At 39.6% G+C, this 21,459-nt stretch overlaps 1 protein-coding gene across 13 annotated transcripts in view; it reads right to left on the reverse strand.

The window, feature by feature from the left end:
- Nucleotides 1–21,459, reverse strand: part of LOC126297741 (uncharacterized) — a 387,999-nt gene that overhangs the window by 238,795 nt on the left and 127,745 nt on the right. For all 13 annotated transcript variants that reach the window (XM_049988891.1, XM_049988898.1, XM_049988892.1 and 10 more), the window contains exon 3: nt 12,530–12,786. In XM_049988891.1, coding sequence (XP_049844848.1) covers nt 12,530–12,786 — 257 coding nt within the window. The remainder of the gene's footprint in view (nt 1–12,529; nt 12,787–21,459) is intronic.

A 21,459-nucleotide genomic window follows, 5' to 3' on the forward strand; every position in this document is an offset into this window, starting at 1 on the left:
CCTCTCAATAGCACTGATTACTTCATGAGTATAAAGAGCTAGTTGTGTTGCACAAGAACGATATTCTCTGTATCCATGCTGACTGTATGTTAATAATCATTTTGCTTGAGATAATTCATAATGTTCGAGCACAGCACACATTCCAAAATCTTAGCACAAATTAACATCAGAGATATGGGTCTGTAATTCAGTGGATTACTGCTACTTCCTTTCTTGAGTACTAGTATGACCTGTGCAACTTCACAGTCTTTAGCTATGAATCTTTCATAGAGGGAGCTGTTGTATGTGAATGCTAAGTATGGGGCTTTCATATCAGCTACCCTGAAAGTAATCCAATTGTTATACAAAATGGACTGGGAGACTTGCCTTTGTTAAGTGATGTGAGTTGCTTTGCTACACTAAGGATATCTTCTACGAAGTTACCCATGTTGGCAGTAGTTCTCGATCTGAATTCTGAAAATATTTACTTTTACTCCTTTGGTGAAGGAATTTTGGAAAAATATATTTAGTAATTCCACTTTAGTGGCACTGTAATCAATAGCATAACTGTGCTAAATATTTAAGCACTTTCTATGACTCAATTTTTAAGACACCTTTATTCCCTTTCACCTGCTTAATCTTTATATTTTCTCCTTTCATCAATTAAATTCAATATCTCCAGCATTATCCAAGAATTTCTACTGTGTCTTCTCTTTTTACCTAAGTGATCATCTGCTGCCTTCACTATTTCACCCTCAAAACCACCTGTCAATTTTCTATTGTATTCCTTTCCCCCACTTCAGTCAAATATTGGCTAATGCTCCCTCCGAAACTCTAAACAAACTCTAGTTGTAGCAATCAGCTCACATCTCCTTCATTTCCTACATTTTGCAATTTCTTCAGTTTCAGCCTGCAGTTCATGACCAGCCAGTTAAGCACAGAGATCACATTTGCTCCAGGAAACATTTTACAGATTAAAATCTGGTTTCCAATTCATGTCAGTCTGAAAACTTCCATTGGCCCCGGGTCTGTTCCACACACAAAATCTTCTTAAACAATTCTTAAACCAAGTACTGGCAATGTTTAAATTATGCATTGTGAAAAATTATATTAGGCAGCTTCCTCTTTCATTCAATTTCCCAGGCCATTTTCTCCCCATATTTTCTTCTCTTCAGTTTCCTACTACTGAATTCTACTCATGCATCACAATTAAATTTTCATCTCCTTTAACTATCAGAATGATTTCCATTGCCTCATTATACACCGCATTACCCTATCCCATTTAATGTTGATATCCTTGTACTGACCTGACCAGAAGACCAGTGATTCCTACTGCTGGATTTCACTAATTCCTGCTATACCCAACTTCAAACTAGCCAAGTATCTTTTTTAAGTTCTCCAGCCTAGCTACTCTATTAGAGACCTTAACATACCAAACTTTCATCTGTAGACTGTCACTTTTGGTTTTCCTGAACTCAACATTCTCCCGGGGATTGCAGAACACTTAAAAGATGCAACAGGTCCACTAAAGTGACTGGTTACACTACACTTTTATGTCCTCTTCTGGAGTACTGCTAGATGATATGGGACCCATCAGGTAGGATTGATGGAAGACATTGAGAAGTTCAAAGAAGGGCAACTCATTTTGTATTATCATGGAATAGGGGAGAGAACATCAAATATGTTATGCAAGTTGGATTGGTAATCATTAAAACAAAGTTCTCTTTCTTTCTAGAGAGATCAATTCACAAAATTTTAATCAGCAAACTTCTCCAAATGCAAAAGTATTTTGTTGGTGCCCATCTATATACAGAGAAATCATCATCATAATAATAAAATAAGAGAAACTGATGCTTGCACAGAACAATTTAAGTATTTAGTTTTGCCACACAATGTTCAAGAGTAGAACAGTAGTGAAACAGCTTGAAGGTGGTTCAATAAACCCTTTGCCAGGCAAAGATTGAATTGCAGAGTAACCACAAAGATGTAGATATAGATAAGTCTTGCTCAGTGGAGGCACCAGTTGTATCTTGCCACTGGTGTACTTTACACATGAGCAGAATCTCTCTGAATTTGCTGCAAGATTTTGAGACAGAGTCTTTTTGTGGAAATTATTAAAAGCATCATGTATTGAAATCCATGCTTAATTTTGAGCTTCTGTAAAACTTTGCCATTCTTGGGGATTTTGTATTCTTTTAAATTTGGCATGCTTTTTTTGTTCCTTCTGCAACTTTTCTCATCCATTTTGTGTACCATGAGTGATCAGTTCTGTCTCTCATTATTCTGTTTTGTATGAATCTCTGAATTGCTGTTGATTTTTCTTTAAATTCAATTTAAGTTACACAAATTAATTCTGAAGGAATGGAGACCCTCTCTTATGAAGGTGTCAATCTAATTTTTTATTTGCTTTTTTAAATAGATATATTTTGCATTTATTTTTGGTGGGTTTGGATGTTACATTATTCAGTCTCACTACAAGAACCTTGTGGTCACTAATCCCTCTATTCTCATGATGCTCTAAGGTCCAGTATGTTTCCAAAGCCATTTACACTTTGAGTGTGCTCCTGAACTAATTCCTCAAAGTAATCTTGGAAATTATTTCATACAAATGGTGGATGATGTTTTATACCCACCACTAGCTTTGAAAATGTATTTTCACCAACATATCATGGGTCGATTGCAAGTATACCTAACTATAGCTGTATGAGTGAGGTACTTAAGGTTTCTTTGAACCTTTCAGTAACTATATCATCTGAATTAGGAGGTCATTAAAGAAACTAATTATATATACTCTGGTTGTCAGCTATAGCCTCTGCCCATACTAACTCACAAGAACTATTTCACTACAAGATACATTACCTCTAACATCAATAAATATCAATAAATAGATACTGTATTAAATCCATCCTTTCTTAACACCACGAGGTCGTTTATCTTGGCTGAAATTATGTCCAGATTTAGCTACCTTTCAGTCCATTTAATGATTTGTGCTTCTGCACTTTCTGTTAATGCTTAGAGGTCTGGTTCTTTCCTGTCCCTGCTATGAAAATTTACTTCAAAAACACTTATGGTTCTTAGATTTACTCTGTTCCATTTGAGACTGATACCCACTCTAACCTGAAAGTCTACTCAGCCCACTCCACACAGCCCCTACTACCCTTGTAACTGCCCCCTGTGTGTAATGGACCATAAACTTATTAAGTGAAACCTGTTACCCTGCCACCCTATGGTGCAATCCAAGGAATCTGTAGCCAACACATTTGCAGAACTGTCAGAGCCTCTGATTCAGACCCTCCACTCAACTTTGTACAACAGGTCCACAATCAGTCCTGTCAATGATGCTACAGATGATGAGCTCTGCCTTCATCTTATAAACAAAACTGTCAGTCTTTACCATTGCAGATAGCTGTCTGAAACCAAAGAGAATCTCTTCTGATCCAAAGTGACACACATCATTAGCACCAATATGAGTCACTGTCTGCAGCTGACTGCACCCTGTGTTGTTCATGACATCTGGAAAGACCCATTCCACTTCTAGAATGCCTCCCCCATGGTATGCACATAGAGTAAACACTGGACTAATTTTCCTCCTTGGCAGCCATATCTCCAAGTGGCCCCATTATGCATGTGACAATGGAGCTCACAGTTAAAAGTAATCCCATCATATGTGATTGTGCACATTCTCTCTCTCTCTCTCTCTCTCTCTCTCTGAATATACTGTTTTGGTGATGCTTCCTACAGAGGCCAATTTCCTTTATCACAATGTTGACAATGCTAGCCACCTGGACCCAAACAAGCAAAGAACTGGGAGAGTTGGAGAGGTCTTGAAATGGCATTCATGACAGCTTCAATCTTATGACAGCTCTTCCTTGATATCCTTGTCCACCAAAAAACAATGAGAGTCTCAGACAGTGTTTATAGGAGATCCTCATATTTGTACCAGTAATTGCATGCTCTCTGATACCACAAACTGGCATAGCAGTGCATGGTCTGAAGACTTTAATGTACTGTGCAAAACACACTCAATAAGGATGGAGCCTGCATGCAACACAGTATCCCGGAAGAGCTGTGCACTGCAAGGTTGAAATACTTGCTGTAGACCTCGAACGCAAATATTATACTCAGTGATGGACTGAGTACCAGCAGCATCATAGCCAGGAGCACAGCTATTTAAGGACACAACTATCAGTTACCATTTGGCAATATTAGAGAATACTGCCAACAGCTCACGAGATTTTAAGTGCTGGGCAGGCTGATATTGCAAGAAGATTTTATTAATTTTGTAAATAATATACAAAGTTCCTTTTGCATACATTTTCCAGCTGATTTAATCATTTCTATTGAAACACCAACCTTTTCTGGTGCCTATCTATTCTCCATACCTCAAATGTCATCATACACCCCACCCAAAATTACATTTGGTATGTCACAATTTTTTAAGTATCAAACCTGCATTTCTGATTCCTCTTTTGAATGCTAAAAAGCATTTAAATAAGTATTTAAATGGCTGATAATATTCTCTCTGTTGGTATTATTGTGCTAATCTCTGTCTTAACTGATGAAATGTGGTGCACTGCCAAACACACTTTTTTTATTCTCATACCCTCCCGAAGACATTTCTGAATGATTTCATGTAATTCAACATACTCTATCACAATCTCAATGACTGGCTGAATGTCCTGCCTTCTACATAATAGTTACCTTATTCCATCTTATTCCATTTGAAATTTCCTCTTTACCAGCAACATTTACTGTTCCTGTAAATATCTTTGTTTAATGACTGTCTCTTGTCTATGTTTGTGTAACCCACATTTTCTAATTATAAAATCTTCTTGACTTCCTACCTGACAATTCTGAGGATTTCCAACTTGGTGTCAATTTTTTACCTTAGGTCTTATGAGCCTATGATCAATTTCACTTTGCAAGCAGTAAGTTGTGTCACATCCTGCACAATTTCTATTGTTTGAACCAAAACTGAAAATCATTGTATCTTATAAAATAATAAAGGAACTAATACACTCTGGGATAAAAGAAAATGATGCACCTCACAGGAATTATCTAAATGGGATGGAAATTGCTAGATGTGATGTATATGTACAGACAAACAATGGTTACTCTTTCAGAAAAAAATGAAGGATTTATTCAACAGAAAGAGCTTCACAAATTGAGCAAATCAGTAACAAGTTGGTCCATCTCTGGGCCTTCAGCAAGCAATTATTTGGCTTGGCACTGATAGATAGTTGTTGGATGTCCTCCAGAGTGATATTGTGCCAAATTGTGTCAAACTGCCATGATGGCTCATCAAAATCCTGAGATGGTTGGAGGGCCCTCCCCATAGTGCTCCAAATATTCTAAACTGAGGAGAGATCTGTTGACCTTTCTGGCCAAGGTAGGGTTTGGCAAGTGTGAAGAAAAGCAGTAGAAACTCTCACCATCGGTGGGTGGAAATTATTTTGCTGAAATGTAAGTCCAGGATGGCTTGCGCTGAATGACAACAAAACAGGGTGTAGAGTATCGTAAACATACCCCTTTGCTATAAATGTGCTGCAGACGACAACCAGAGGAGTCCCGTTATGAAAAGAAATGGCACCCCAGGCCATTACTACTGTTTGTCAGCCCATACAGCATGCGACAGTCAGGTCAAAGTCCTATTGCTGTCCAGGGCATCTCCAGACGTGTCTTCAACATGGAATGTCATTGACTGCAATATTATTATCTTCAAGGATGTGTCTCACTTCAAACAGCCTTGATGACCAGTGAAGATGTGCCTGGAGAGTGGAGAGATACCAATCTGACTGTCGCCCACTGTACAGCCCGAAAATTAGGAGTAATGGTCTGGGGTACCTTTTTTTTCATAGCAGGACCCCTTTGGTTGTCATCTGCAGAACCCTTTCAACACCGTGGTACCTTGCTAATATTCTACATCCCATTTTGTTGCAATTGATGGCAAACCATTCCAGACTTATATTTCAGCAAGGTAATTGCCGCCAGTACACAGCAAGAGTTCCTTCTGCTCGTCTTTGTTCTTGCTAAACCCAAACTTGACCAGCAAGGTCACTAGATTTCCACCCAACAGAAAAAAATTTTAAACAATATGCACAGAGCCCTTCAGCCACCTCAGGATTTTGACAGTCTAAGGTGCCAGTTGGGACAGAATTAGGCACAGTATCTCTCAGGAGGACATCCAAAAACATCCATCAATTCCAAGCTGAATAACTTCTAGCTTACACGCCAGCGGTGGACCAACACATTATTGACTTGCTCAATTTGCAAAGTTCTTTCTCTTGAATAACCCATCCCATTTTTCTGGAATTTAATGATGCATTAGTCTGTAGATGCACATAACATCCACCAACTTCTGACTCAATCGCATAATTCCTTCACAATGCATCGTTTTTGTCTTAGGGAGCATTTAATTTAATCAGCCTAATAATACTCCTCTTCTATTGTGTCATAAAATGCTGGCAGATCAGTTTTAAAAACCACAAGAAACTGAATTGCTTCAAAATAACCACAGTTGTGATTGTATGGGACATATTTCAAATAAACGTTAAATAAGCTTCACTCATGTATCTCCATGTCCACCATGTCTAGTTTAGTCTATGAGGTCCTCAAGCAAATGTAAATGTATAAAACTAAACCATGTCAGCTTGTATATTAATTGTGTACCACTGCCTGACTTTTTGCTTCCTTATATATTGCACTTCTCCCTGCTGGGATTGTGCTGGCAGTATCTAAAAGTTAGTATTTTCATGCTGTTTGTGGTGGTGGTGGTGAAAACAACAGCAATTTTTAGGATGGAGTTTGTTTTAATTTAATATTTTATAGTGTGCCCTTTTCATTGGCATTCTTGCCTCATATAATGAATTCCATGATTTGTTGCCCTGATCACTCCTAACAAAGCCAGCAGCACAATAAGCAGACATAAAATTTCCATCTACAAACATAAACAAAATCTCCAGCTGGCCAGAAGATTACAATGATGTAGTGCCCATATGTGGTAGCTTATAACAGAAGAGTTTTTTATCTGTACTGACATAGCCATTGAGATCAATTTCCATGTTTGTGATATGTTGGCAAAACATTTCAAATATCAGTAGTATGACAGGAGCTACAATATAATGAAAATACAGTTGTGAACTGTGTCTAAGGCATGCTTGATCCTGAACCAGGAGTCCACATTCATAATGCTGTTGGATCATTGTTTTACCTTACAGCAATCCATGCAGGCAGAAGGTTTTCAGAGTTCATACTGAGAGGCTTGCCAACAGTAGCGTACCTACTGGTAGAGTCTCTTTGAAAAAACTGAACCCAGGAGCTGAAGCAGACAAAAGGTTCTCCAGTTTTCTCTATTCTACACCTCCCACCCTTAAGCAATTCATTTTATATGGTTGTGTATCATAAGCACAGCTATACACCTCTTTACCTATCATACTTAAATGATACTTTATTACCATGTGTCCAGATCTAAGACAATGTTTCACCTACTATCTAGGAGTAACAGAGCATTTACATCTGAAAAGCACTGTAACACTACCAAGTAACAAGTCACAACACTGTTCCTCTGTATAACCTGATTAGCTCAATATTGGGAATAAACATTAATTTTTGTGCACAAGCATTCAGGTGTTATGTATCTCACCTGATCATCGAATGAGTTTGGTGGCATTTTGCTCCTGAAGGAACACTGACTCTCATTATCATACCAAAGTGAAATATCTCTACATTATATTCAGCAAAGCACTACCCTTAATAGCTGAAGTAATGGTTCAAAAAAATCCATAACACTGCAAAAACATCAGCAACCTATGATGAGAGATCCAGAAATACACTCCTGGAAATTGAAATAAGAACACCGTGAATTCATTGTCCCAGGAAGGGGAAACTTTATTGATACATTCCTGGGGTCAGATACATCACATGATCACACTGACAGAACCACAGGCACATAGACACAGGCAACAGAGCATGCACAATGTCGGCACTAGTACAGTGTATATCCACCTTTCGCAGCAATGCAGGCTGCTATTCTCCCATGGAGACGATCGTAGAGATGCTGGATGTAGTCCTGTGGAACGGCTTGCCATGCCATTTCCACCTGGCGCCTCAGTTGGACCAGCGTTCGTGCTGGACGTGCAGACCGCGTGAGACGACGCTTCATCCAGTCCCAAACATGCTCAATGGGGGACAGATCCGGAGATCTTGCTGGCCAGGGTAGTTGACTTACACCTTCTAGAGCACGTTGGGTGGCACGGGATACATGCGGACGTGCATTGTCCTGTTGGAACAGCAAGTTCCCTTGCCGGTCTAGGAATGGTAGAACGATGGGTTCGATGACGGTTTGGATGTACCGTGCACTATTCAGTGTCCCCTCGACGATCACCAGAGGTGTACGGCCAGTGTAGGAGCTCGCTCCCCACACCATGATGCCGGGTGTTGGCCCTGTGTGCCTCGGTCGTATGCAGTCCTGATTGTGGCGCTCACCTGCACGGCGCCAAACACGCATACGACCATCATTGGCACCAAGGCAGAAGCGACTCTCATCGCTGAAGATGACACATCTCCATTCGTCCCTCCACTCACGCCTGTCGCGACACCACTGGAGGCGGGCTGCACGATGTTGGGGCATGAGCGGAAGACGGCCTAACGGTGTGCGGGACCGTAGCCCAGCTTCATGGAGACGGTTGCGAATGGTCCTCGCCGATACCCCAGGAGCAACAGTGTGCCTAATTTGCTGGGAAGTGGCGGTGCGGTCCCCTACGGCACTGCGTAGGATCCTATGGTCTTGGCGTGCATCCATGCGTCGCTGCGGTCCGGTCCCAGGTCGACGGGCCCGTGCACCTTCCGCCAACCACTGGCGACAACATCAATGTACTGTGGAGACCTCACGCCCCACGTGTTGAGCAATTCGGCGGTACGTCCACCCGGCCTCCCGCATGCCCACTATACGCCCTCGCTCAAAGTCCGTCAACTGCACATACGGTTCACGTCCACGCTGTCGCGGCATGCTACCAGTGTTAAAGACTGCGATTGAGCTCCGTATGCCACGGCAAACTGGCTGACACTGACGGCGGCGGTGCACAAATGCTGCACAGCTAGCGCCATTCGGCGGCCAACACCACGGTTCCTGGTGTGTCCGCTGTGCCGTGCGTGTGATCATTGCTTGTACAGCCCTCTCGCAGTGTCCAGAGCAAGTATGGTGGGTCTGCCACACCGGCGTCAATGTGTTCTTTTTTCCATTTCCAGGAGTGTAGTTGCCTAGCAACTACTGCACAGAATCTAAACTAACTCCAATGAAGCCATAATGAAAATGGGTAATTTAGCAAGAGAACAAATGGTTGAGGAACTAACTGCTGGTCTTGATCATATCCGGACTGTCTGAAAATCCTATGAAATAGACCACACACTTGCTTGCTCAGAACAAGAATTCACATGTGCAATTTGGGTTTTCTGAAGCACACTATTCTTCACCACGCATATGGGCTACCTAGATAACACATCACAAACTGTTCTGCATATCATCCAAGTACAGTAGACAATCTCATGAAAACAAGAACAAGTGTGTCAAGGTAAATTTCTCTGATTATTTTTTGTATGTGGTTTAGGTACTCGCATATATTTTCATTGTTTTATAATTTTTCTGTGTGCATATAGTGTATTTATGATATTTCTCTACAATCTCATGTCTTTAGCACATGGCACATCGTTTTTCTATACGGGATCACTCCTTTGCAATGCACATCCTTCCAACATCCCCTGAGTTTACATATCCTCCACAGAAAATAATTTACAGTCATCCACATAACCACTGACAAAGGAAATTCAACCAACACTTAAAGCATTGGTGAAAAAGAGAATCAGACAGGAAACATGTGGCCTGCATGCAGGCTGTTACAACATCTCAAAACCCAAACTCTTAACAGATTTAACAGTGACATATGGAAGAGGCACTTCTCAGCAGCTGATAGCAACAATAAAGATCAAGTTTCTTTTAGATCCAGTGCCTATTAATCACACATGCTCAAGGGGAAAATATATTGTTGTTGGTTTGTATCATTTAACACAATTTACTTTTGTAAGAACTGTAAATAAATGCACAAGAAAAGGTAACTATGTAAACACTGCAAATCTAGGTGGAACTGAAAGCTGGTTGAGGTCATCCTTAATTCACTGCCAACATAAATTGGATGGCATCTCACATAGAACAAGATGACTCCGTGCAAAAATTCAAGATACTTTGTGCTACTAGCTAGCATTGATTTATGATCATAATGACAATATTTCCAACGAATATTTTAATGCTTGTTGTTCTCGTCATTGCTGTTATCTTCACCTTCAGTCCAAAGACTGGTTTGATGCAGCTCTCCGCATTAGTTATCCTGTGCAAGCCTCTATGATTATGTTCAACTATTGCAACTTACATCCATCTGAAGCTGCTTACTGTACTCAAGCTTTGATCTGCCTCTCAAATTTTTGCCCCTCACACTTCCCACCATCACAAAATTGGCAATCCCTTGATGCCACAGAACCTAATGGGATAGGCATTGATTGTGATTGTAAAATGTCATAACGGAATTCATACTCTATAATCACAGAGTCTTAAGAATAAGATCAGCAAAATTCCTGAGTTCCTTTCATGATTCAGAATTGTGGGCTGTACACATTGAAGCAGAAATATCAAAGACTAACACAAGTAGTGCAATATAGTTAGTTAGAAACCACCAGAAACACATGCTGCCTGCACAATGAAACACTTAAACTGCAGCAGATGTAGCCACAAATTTTGCTTGTAGTATAAAGATTTTGAACTAAGCACATTTGATTTGTTACAAGAGATGAAGTAGTCTCACACTTCAGAGCAGCAGTGGTTGTAACTGTTGAACAGTTATCTTCATTTACAGCTGGAAAAGTATCAAATTTGCCACTCCACATATTTTGCACCGGCCAGCAGGATATATTATTCATTAAGTGGAAAGGGGGACAAAAATGACAAAAAATTTCACATGTGATTAAAAGATACTCTGCAATAGATTACCCCAGACAATGGATATCTGGCACAGACAGAGAGATTTGTTTAAAAATTCTTTCAAAAATTGAATTCATGCTTTCCAGTTTATTGTCTAATTTGTTTAAAAGTAATCAGTTTAGTTTGGCACTAACCCAGTCTATGCAGTGCAACTCATTTATGCAGCATCTAAATCATATACCATATTTTCATAAATTCATTGGATCAGTTACCTCCAAAAAAACATACAGTTTTGTATGCTTATTGCTGCCAATTCTTTAACATAAATTTGCAGCATGATGTTGCAATGAAATTCCTGTAATTATATATAGTATGACTCATAAAGAAACTTTTGATTTGAGTTGATCTTTATAGCAGATGCATAACATTGAAAGCAGGGTACTAATTAAATGACAGTGTGCCTCAATACTATTTTTTCCAGAAATTAAACTGTTAATACATAGGCTCCAGATCTAAGCATTTTGGCCAATAGCTGACACGTTATATCAAGAACATTTCACACAGATTCATTGAAATTTACACAACACATAATGATTAGTACTGGAAAAAAAGCATATCTGCAGGCAATAGCCACAAATGCTCAGTTTATAAACTGCACACATTATTTCTACTTATTATTTGTAGCACAACAGGCAAACTATTTGCAACTGATTATTCTGTTTCCGCTGATGCTCTTATTGAATACAGTTCAAATGCAAGCACTTTATATGGAACAAGTATGTAATTAGCTGCTTTAGGATAGTTGTGCTGAGAAGGTGAGCTCTGTCAAAATGTTTGTCATGTTATGTACTTTACTGATGGTAGATACTATAAGGCAAGCAGACAAAATCCAATTCTTTGAGCAGTGTTTCAATATTTCCTGCACATCTTTCATCAACACCAAAATCTTTACCTTAAAAATTTCATCACCCATACTGCTGCACACACAGATTGGAAGCTAGATTAACCAGGAAAGTGAGTCACGTCTGTAAGATATAGTAAACTAATCAATTTAACTCCTGTGTATTATCCCATTTTTGTTTTAATGCTCTCATAAGAGTAAGTATAAATGAAACATTATTAACTTTAATAAGCTGCTGAAGAACTTCAAACAATAGTTGGTTGTGTGTGTGTGTGTGTGTGTGTGTGTGTGTGTGTGTGTGTGTGTGTGTGAGAGAGAGAGAGAGAGAGAGAGAGAGAGAGAGAGAGAGAGAGAGATTATGGCATGTAATAGAGCAAGAGTTGAAGTGGTGAGGTACTATGGAAGGGGGAAGAGTGAGCTCAGGTGAGTGGCAACTGACAACACATTCAACAAATTCGATTAAAAAGAACCTGCTTTCATCAGTAAACTAATACTGCTGTAAGTCATTTTAATCCTGAACTTTAAAGATTATACAATATATCTGAATCATGTCTCCTATGTATAACAGCTCTACACAAATATACAGAAGCAACAGATGAATATCAGCAACTTACAAAATAAAAATGTAACCATTATCAGTTTTAAAAATCCAGTCACCTACAGTTTAAGGGACATGTTATTACCCTTTTCCTTTGGTCCTCCTTGGAATCTCAACTCTGTAGACATGATCATTTCTTAATGCTGCAAAGCATGCATTAGCTTCTGATTGCTTCTTATATCTAACAAACACAATTCCATTTTCACTTCCAACCTTTCGCACACTTATCACACGACCAAATGTGGAAAATTTTGTTTGTATGTCAAACTCTGTCTTGCATTTGTTATTCTTGAAACAAAGGGCGTAATACCCATCTATTCCAATAGGGACGGAATCGTTCATCTGAAAGAAAGAAGTTTCTTAAAGCACTTCATTCATCAGCACAAGCAATACAGTCATACAGTAAAATATTTTATCATTCATGCCAGCTCTGTTTTGAGCATTAAATTTATTTTAAAAAATGTCACTGGAAGGTGACTCAAATATTTGGAAGGTACTAGGGATGAATGCAGTCCATTACATTTTCTTTCTTCTTCATGCGCAAGAACTGACACAGAAAAGAAAAAGAGAGAGCTCACATTACTCTGGAACTATTTGTCTTTGCACATTAATGCAAGAGTGATTTTCAAACTTTAACTGTGTCCTTATACTACAGTGTGTTTAATCAAAATTGAACTTCTTGGTGGAAACAGATTATCAGTTACATACAGATATTTACTATAGACAAATAGTTCCTCAGAAACGTGAACATTTCTGAATTTTTTTTATCACGCCTTTTATATGCTTCTTGATAAACAGGTTGTTGAAGCAACAGAAGAATTAACTTAAGGATACACAGACATCATGCACATAGCAGAAACAACAGACTCAAGTGATGAGTTTTCATTTAAATGGCCAGTGGCCAAAACCCGCAAGTTGAGACTCTGACTGAATGGAGTTAGTGAGTTCGGAGATGACGTCATAGAACCCACTAGTCAGTTTAATTGTGTATACAAAGCTCATTTCTCATCTCTACTGGTTACCTGGCCAGTGTGGCAGCACAGTTGTGTCTACAGTTGAGGAATGGCAAGGGGGTGTATATTCCTGTTGCCTTACCAGTGGAGCATTGCCACACACAACAAGTCTGTGCATCGGTTTCCTGGATACCCCTACCAATAAATGTAGATAGGCACTTTTGTTTCACAGTGCTCTTCATATGATACCACTTCACCATTATTTATTCACAGAAGAATATTTATGAATCCACATTTCATGTAACCTGTACCACATTTCACGTGAGCTGTAGTCACTTTAATTTTATGTCTTAGAGTTTCGTAAAAAATCTAATGTTTGCCTTTTTCGAAATTACATTGTCTTGTTCATAGATGATAACTTGTTTATTGAGAGAAAATCTAAAACAAATTTCATAGAGAGACCAATTTTTTCCACAAGAGGATTTGGGTCAGGATGGGAGTTGGATAACAGGCTGAATAGTTGTGTATGTTTAAGTGCCAGCTATCTCAGAGTAAAGCTGTTTGTGCTGGTAGGTCTTTGAACAGGAGCTTAATCCTCAATAACATGATGAGGTTAGTTTACCTACCATGCACAACAACAGTATGCACATTACCAATGGTAATATAATTCAGTGCATGTGTAGTGTGGGACTGGCATGCTGTAGGTCATAGGTTCGATGCTGGTCATATAAATTTATTTTTGTTTGGTGTATTACTGAAATTAAGAGTGAAAACAACCAAATTTGAATCAGACACTAGCTTATGTGTGCAAAATCAGTATATGTGAAACAAATAGTGTAGAATGATCACGATTTAAGTTTAGCCTTAAATTTATTGAAAATTAAATGCTGCTCTGATTTTCTGTCTTTTGTACAATGCTCAGGACATGTGAACAATCAAGTTTACCAACTTTCTGTGAGGGTTGGCACTCCAAAAAAGTTATGAATTGTAACATAATAAACAAATTTGTATGCACTGCTGTGTCATGAACACAAAACTGATTGTATTTTATCTCTTCGTCATCTGTTTTGTAACCAATGCATCCAAAATGAACACAGAGAAAGAATAAAGAGAAAGAGAGAAGAACAAAAATCATTCTGTAGTATGAATAAACCCTCGGTGGTTAAGGGACTAAACAGAATTGCATATTTTTGTATTTGGGGTGTATAGTATTGGATTGTAGTAACAGCCACATGTACATTTGCACAGTTCTGACATTTTTATTTGTTTCACATTTGCAGCACCATCAATCACAGCCAGTACCAGTTATTGGAACTTCCAATGTTAGGAGCTCCTTAGGGAAATGATATCCGGTGCTGGAAACAATTACAGTATAAATTTCATGTGTCTGCCAAGGGGCCTCATCCAAGATGTGGAGGTGGTCTCGCTTGTGGCTGTCTTATTTGTTTCACATTTGCAGCACCATCAATCACAGCCAGTACCAGTTATTGGAACTTCCAATGTTAGGAGCTCCTTAGGGAAATGATATCCGGTGCTGGAAACAATTACAGTATAAATTTCATGTGTCTGCCAAGGGGCCTCATCCAAGATGTGGAGGTGGTCTCGCTTGTGGCTGTCAAGGGTGTAGGGTGTAGTTGTCAGCAAGTTGTTGCTCGTATCAGCACCAATGACACCTGTCGCTTAGGTTCTGAGGACGTTTTCAGTTCCTATCGGTGGCTTGTGGAAGTGGAGAAGACTGCTCCCCCACTCATGCAGTACAAGCAAAGCTTACAATTTGCAGTGTTGTACCCAGAGACAATCAGGGTCATTTGGTTTGGAGCCAAGAGAAGGATCTCAATCAGATGCTCTGTCAATTCTGTGACAGACATGGCTGCAGATTTCCGGTGCTGCACTGTAGGGTGCAGAGTTGTAGGACTCCCCCTTGATTGGTCAGCGATGCACTACACAAAGGAAGTAGCTACTCAGGTCATGGAGTACTTGTGAAATGCAGAAGGGGGTTTCTTAGGCTATGCAGTAGTTTGAGGTCCTCTGATCAACAGTCACCAGTTGATAAGCAGGAAGTGAAATCAGATCACATACAAAGTACACACACTTCAACTGACAAAATTTTAACAGTAAATTCTCAAAGAATTTCTAACAAAGTTCCCAAATTTATAACCCTCCAGGAAATTTATTGCACTCTAATTATTCTCAGGACCAATAGCTTGCTGAAATCCAAAGTAGTAAGCTCTGAGATGTTTAGCAATTCATGTAACATATATCAAAAAGATAGATTACTTGCCACAGGAGCAGGAGTGTTCATTGCAATTAACAAAAGTATTGTCACCACTGAGGTCAAATTTGAGTGTGACAGCAGACTTATCTGAATGCATGTAACAGATCCAGGTTAAATGATGTTAATTATTGGATGTTTCTACAGCAACCTGATTCCACTCTGACAGTTTTAGTCATTCAAGGAATGTCTATGGTCAGTACTGCTGCAATACCCTGACCATGCAAAATTAGTTGGAAACGAGTTGAACCTACCAAGTATAGACTGGAACATCTATGGATTCACAGCACGTGGTACAGACAGACAGTCTTGTGAAGCACTTCTGAAGACATTTTCTGAAAACTGCCTTGAATAACTAGTTAGACAACCCACACAGAATGGAAATATTTTAGACCTCTTAGCTACAAATTTGATTGACCATAATGACAGTGTCAATATAGAAACAGGGATTAGTAATCATGATGCCATCTTAGCTACAAATTTGATTGACCATAATGACAGTGTCAATATAGAAACAGGGATTAGTAATCATGATGCCATCATAGCAATGATGTTCACTAAAATCAAAAAGTACTGTCAAGAAATCAGGACAGTGTTTATGCTAGAAAAAGCAGATAAGCAACTGATAGCATCACACTTAGACAAATGAATGGACATCGTTTAGCTCCAGTATGATAGATGTAGAGGGATCATGAGCAAAGTTTAAACTAAGTGTAAATTGCACTCTGGAGATATGTGTTATAAACAAATGGATTCAGGATGGAAAGGGCCCTCCATGGTTTAATAATCAAATTTGGAAAATGCTCTCAGTTCAAAAAAGAGCACGTAAATGTTGACAGGCAAAAGGTGGTAAAAATTTGAGCATCTGTATGAAGAGGAATGCAGGTGGCAAGGATGTGGTGGCACCACATGGAATAATAAGTTTTATGCAGATCAAAGAATACAGCAACAAAGCGTTGATGGTGGGCAAAAGCCATTTGGATAGCAGACACCTGGTGGACTAAATTATTTGAATTAGAACAGCCTGTGAACACCACCCTGTGTCAAAGCCAAAAGGTCACAGGATTCAAGGATCCAATACAGTCTTCAACTCGTCATACATTCAAGTAACTTGCAGAAGGCACTTGTTAAACAAATCGGCTGATAGCTGTCCATCTGAAGAAGTGGTTTACCCTATTACAAAACTGAAACAATGACACTTTCTCGTCATTGGGGAGGGAATTCTCCCTCACTGGAGAGATGGTTGAATAGGGCAAGTATATGACACTGGCAGGCCACCAATAAGCGCTGAAGCATTTGGCTGTGCACGTTGTCCGGTCCAGGAGCCATGTTGTGGCAGAGATAGTCTTTAGTTGATGAATTTAGGGCAGCCAAATCAGCTTTTTATCAAAGAAAAGACCCAAAACCAGGAACTGTGCACCAATGTCCAAGTGATGGGTTCCTGAAGGCTGGACTTTGGTATGCTGGTCAGGGGCCTAAAATGTCTTTGGAGTAGCCTTCTCCCAATTCTTCTTCTTATTTTTCTTCTTCTTCTCTTTCTTAACTTTTGGTTATTGTGCAGGCTTACTAAGAGTAGGTGTGGGGACAGATGAAGAGTGAGCAGCCCTAGGACCTACAGGTTACAATTCCTTCAGCCACTGGCTAGTGTTAGGACTGTGATGTGTGTGTTTCCAGAGATGGGTCCCAAGATGGAGCCCTGTCGCCAGTGGATGCTGGTGGAGGAAACTGCTGCTCTGGCTGGGTTTGGAAACTGGCTCGCAAAGATGGTTCATAACAAACTGAAGTATAAATGCTGACACTAGTGAATTTTGTGTAACTGGTCATCATGACAACCTGATGCATGCACTTATTTTCTGATGTCAGTGTATGACAGGAGATCGAGAGATATATATACTTGTACAAAAGTGCTTCTTCACAAGGGCAATCTTTGTGGAGTGATCATTGACAGCTTCTGCAGTTTCTGTCTGTTGTGGCTGCAGTTTGTGTCTGTTGTGTAGCGGGATGATGTACGACCGAGGATACAAGATTTCATGTTACTCCTGTACACTCTAACTTACTTTTTCTGGCAGTACATTTCCTTCATAGGCTAAGAGGAAGTCTCCCGTACCTATGCAGTTATCTCTGGGACCTTTTTGTACATGTCAGACAAAATGTACATCTCACTGTTTGAGATTAGCTCGAAGCTCCTTGTTTATCTGTAGTGTAAGGTCTCTGAGAAAGATAGCTCCTTGAACCATATTCAAAGTTTCATGCACGCAATAGATGCAAGTAAGCCAAAAGTCATTCATACACTGGAAGAGCTCGCGATTGTGCAGCAAATGTGGCCTTAATCAATGGTGATCCATTCCACATTTTCCCCAATGAGTCAGTTGCTCAAAAATTGTCCTCTATGTGTTCCTCAAAAAATAATGGTCACGTCACCATAAAAGTATCTCCAAATGTTCTATTGCACAATAGGTATTCAGTAAATTGTTTCACTTCTAACTGTCTGGATTGGATCTCTTCCCATACGGTTGCCACGATAGGGGAAGCAGTTTGGCTGTAACCATCCATGATGAAACATTGAGATCAGTCTGCTGAGATGGCTAAATCAGAACAGCCACTGTGTTCATTCAATTTGATATGTTTCATGTGCAAAATATCTAACTTGGTGCCATCTACTCCTATCAAGGGCTCTCCGCACAGGCAGCTCCCAGCTGCAACAAAGGTCATCTGACCTATAAATATAAATACATGAAGATGGTATCTGTTCTTTTGGACATGCCCGAAAGAACAGATACCACTTCATATATAGATAAGGCTTACTGGCCAATGATCTTCTTCAGTGCAGATGCACTCACATTGCCAGGACTCTTACGGGAATCGGTAGATTGATTGCCACCAGTAATGTGTATAGTGGGTAGGGGCACTACAACTGTAGTGTGAATCTCACGGGGAGTGTGCCAGAGGTAAGTCCCTGCAGTCACACTATCCTCTGTGTCCTTGGTGACCGAGTCGGATATAGCGTCTGCCATGTAAGCATGAGATCCTGGGGCACACATTTTCAATTGTCCCCATTCATATTTATTAACACCTGTAAGAAGCTAAAGGTCTGGATTTCATTGTATTTTTATAAATATAAATTCTCCATCAGCTCTGTTTGCAGACAATACTTCTGTTTTAATTGAAGATAATGATGGAGAAAAAAATTCTGAGCTCCATCATAAACACACTGTATATCTCAGAAAACTGGTTCCAGTTAAATGGGTTGAAACTGAAAATTGCAAAAACATTTATGGTACATTTCAAAATGTGTGGAACTTAAAATACAACATAACAAGCAGCCTATAATAGAAGTTAACAAGATTAAATTCCTGGGACTAAATGTGGACAAGAACTTAAGCTTGAATTTACATACTGACTTCCTATCGAATAAACTATGCAGTTGAGTACACAAAATTGCTTATCATAGTTATTTTGAATCTGTCATCAGATATGGGATAATTTTCTGGGGAAGTTCAAGTGGTGTATCTCTAATACTGAATCTGCAAAAGAAAATTATCCAATAGATGTGAACTGTACTGCACAGCAAATAGTCTTGTTCCCCATTATTTTGGAAACTACAAACCCTAACTGTTCCCTCCATGTTTGTTTACAAAATTATGATCTCCGTACACAGACAAAAATTATGTGAGCAGGATCATTTTAACCACACATAAAACACAAGAAATAAATATAACTGTATGCCAACCACACACCAGTTGAAAGTATATGCATGGACTCAAAAGTATATGGGATGACAATATATAACAAGTTAATTAGTAAAAACACATTTAATATGGAGCCAGAAATTTTAAACATGAGGCTACAGCAGATTCTATGGAAGTAATGCTACTATTCTATAGAAGAATTCATAAAGGATGAAATCATAATTTGAGCACTGAGGGGTACGTAAGTGCTTGATTTTATTGTATGTATATATAACAAAGCCCCCCCCATGAACCATGGACCTTGCCGTTGGTGGGGAGGCTTGCGTGTCTCAGCGATACAGATGGCCGTACCGTAGGTGCAACCACAACGGAGGGGTATCTGTTGAGAGGCCAGACAAACGTGTGGTTCCTGAAGAGGGGCAGCAGCCTTTTCAGTAGTTGCAGGGGCAACAGTCTGGATGATTGACTGATCTGGCCTTGCAACATTAACCAAAACGGCGTTGCTGTGCTGGTACTGCGAACGGCTGAAAGCAAGGGGAAACTACAGCCGTAATTTTTCCCGAGGACATGCAGCTTTACTGTATGATTAAATGATGATGGCATCCTCTTGGGTAAAATATTCCGGAGGTAAAATAGTCCCCCATTCGGATCTCCGGGCGGGGACTACTCAGGAGGATGTCGTTATCAGGAGAAAGAAAACTGGCGTTCTACGGATCGGAGTGTGGAATGTCAGATCCCTTAATCGGGCAGGTAGGTTAGAAAATTTAAAAAGGGAAATGGATAGGTTAAAGTTAGATATAGTGGGAATTAGTGAAGTTCGGTGGCAGGAGGAACAAGACTTCTGGTCAGGTGATTACAGGGTTATAAACACAAAATCAAATAGGGGTAATGCAGGAGTAGGTTTAATAATGAATAGGAAAATAGGAATGCGGGTAAGCTACTACAAACAGCATAGTGAACGCATTATTGTGGCCAAGATAGATACGAAGCCCACACCTACTACAGTAGTACAAGTTTATATGCCAACTAGCTCTGCAGATGACGAAGAAATTGAAGAAATGTACGATGAAATAAAAGAAATTATTCAGATAGTGAAGGGAGACGAAAATTTAATAGTAATGGGTGACTGGAATTCGAGTGTAGGAAAAGGGAGAGAAGGAAACATAATAGGTGAATATGGATTGGGGCTAAGAAATGAAAGAGGAAGCCGCCTAGTAGAATTTTGTACAGAGCACAACTTAGTCATAGGTAACACTTGGTTTAAGAATCATGAAAGAAGGTTGTATACGTGGAAGAACCCTGGAGATACTAAAAGGTATCAGATAGATTATATAATGGTAAGACAGAGGTTTAGGAACCAGGTTTTAAGTTGTAAGACATTTCCAGGGGCAGATGTGGACTCTGACCACAATCTATTGGTTATGACCTGTAGATTAAAACTGAAGAAACTGCAAAAATGTGGGAAATTAAGGAGATGGGACCTGGATAAACTGAAAGAACCAGAGGTTGTACAGAGTTTCAGGGAGAGCATAAGGGAACAATTGACAGGAATAGGGGAAAGAAATACAGTAGAAGAAGAATGGGTAGCTCTGAGGGATGAAGTAGTGATGGCAGCAGAGGATAAAGTAGGTAAAAAGACAAGGGCTGCTAGAAATCCTTGGGTAACAGAAGAAATATTGAATTTAATTGATGAAAGGAGAAAATATAAAAATGCAGTAAATGAAGCAGGCAAAAAGGAATACAAACGTCTCAAAAATGAGATCGAGAGGAAGTGCAAAACGGCTAAACAGGGATGGCTAGAGGATAAATGTAAGGATGTAGAGGCTTATCTCACTAGGGGTAAGATAGATACTGCCTACAGGAAAATTAAAGAGACCTTTGGAGAGAAGAGAACCACGTGTATGAATATCAAGAGCTCAGATGGCAACCCAGTTCTAAGCAAAGAAGGGAAGGCAGAAAGGTGGAAGGAGTATATAGAAGGTTTATACAAGGGTGATGTACTTGAGGACAATATTATGGAAATGGAAGAGGATGTAGATGAAGACGAAATGGGTGATACGATATTGCGTGAAGAGTTTGACAGAGCACTGAAAGACCTGAG

Source organism: Schistocerca gregaria, chromosome X (genome assembly GCF_023897955.1).
Source record: "Schistocerca gregaria isolate iqSchGreg1 chromosome X, iqSchGreg1.2, whole genome shotgun sequence".
Taxonomy (NCBI): Eukaryota; Metazoa; Arthropoda; class Insecta; order Orthoptera; family Acrididae; genus Schistocerca; species Schistocerca gregaria.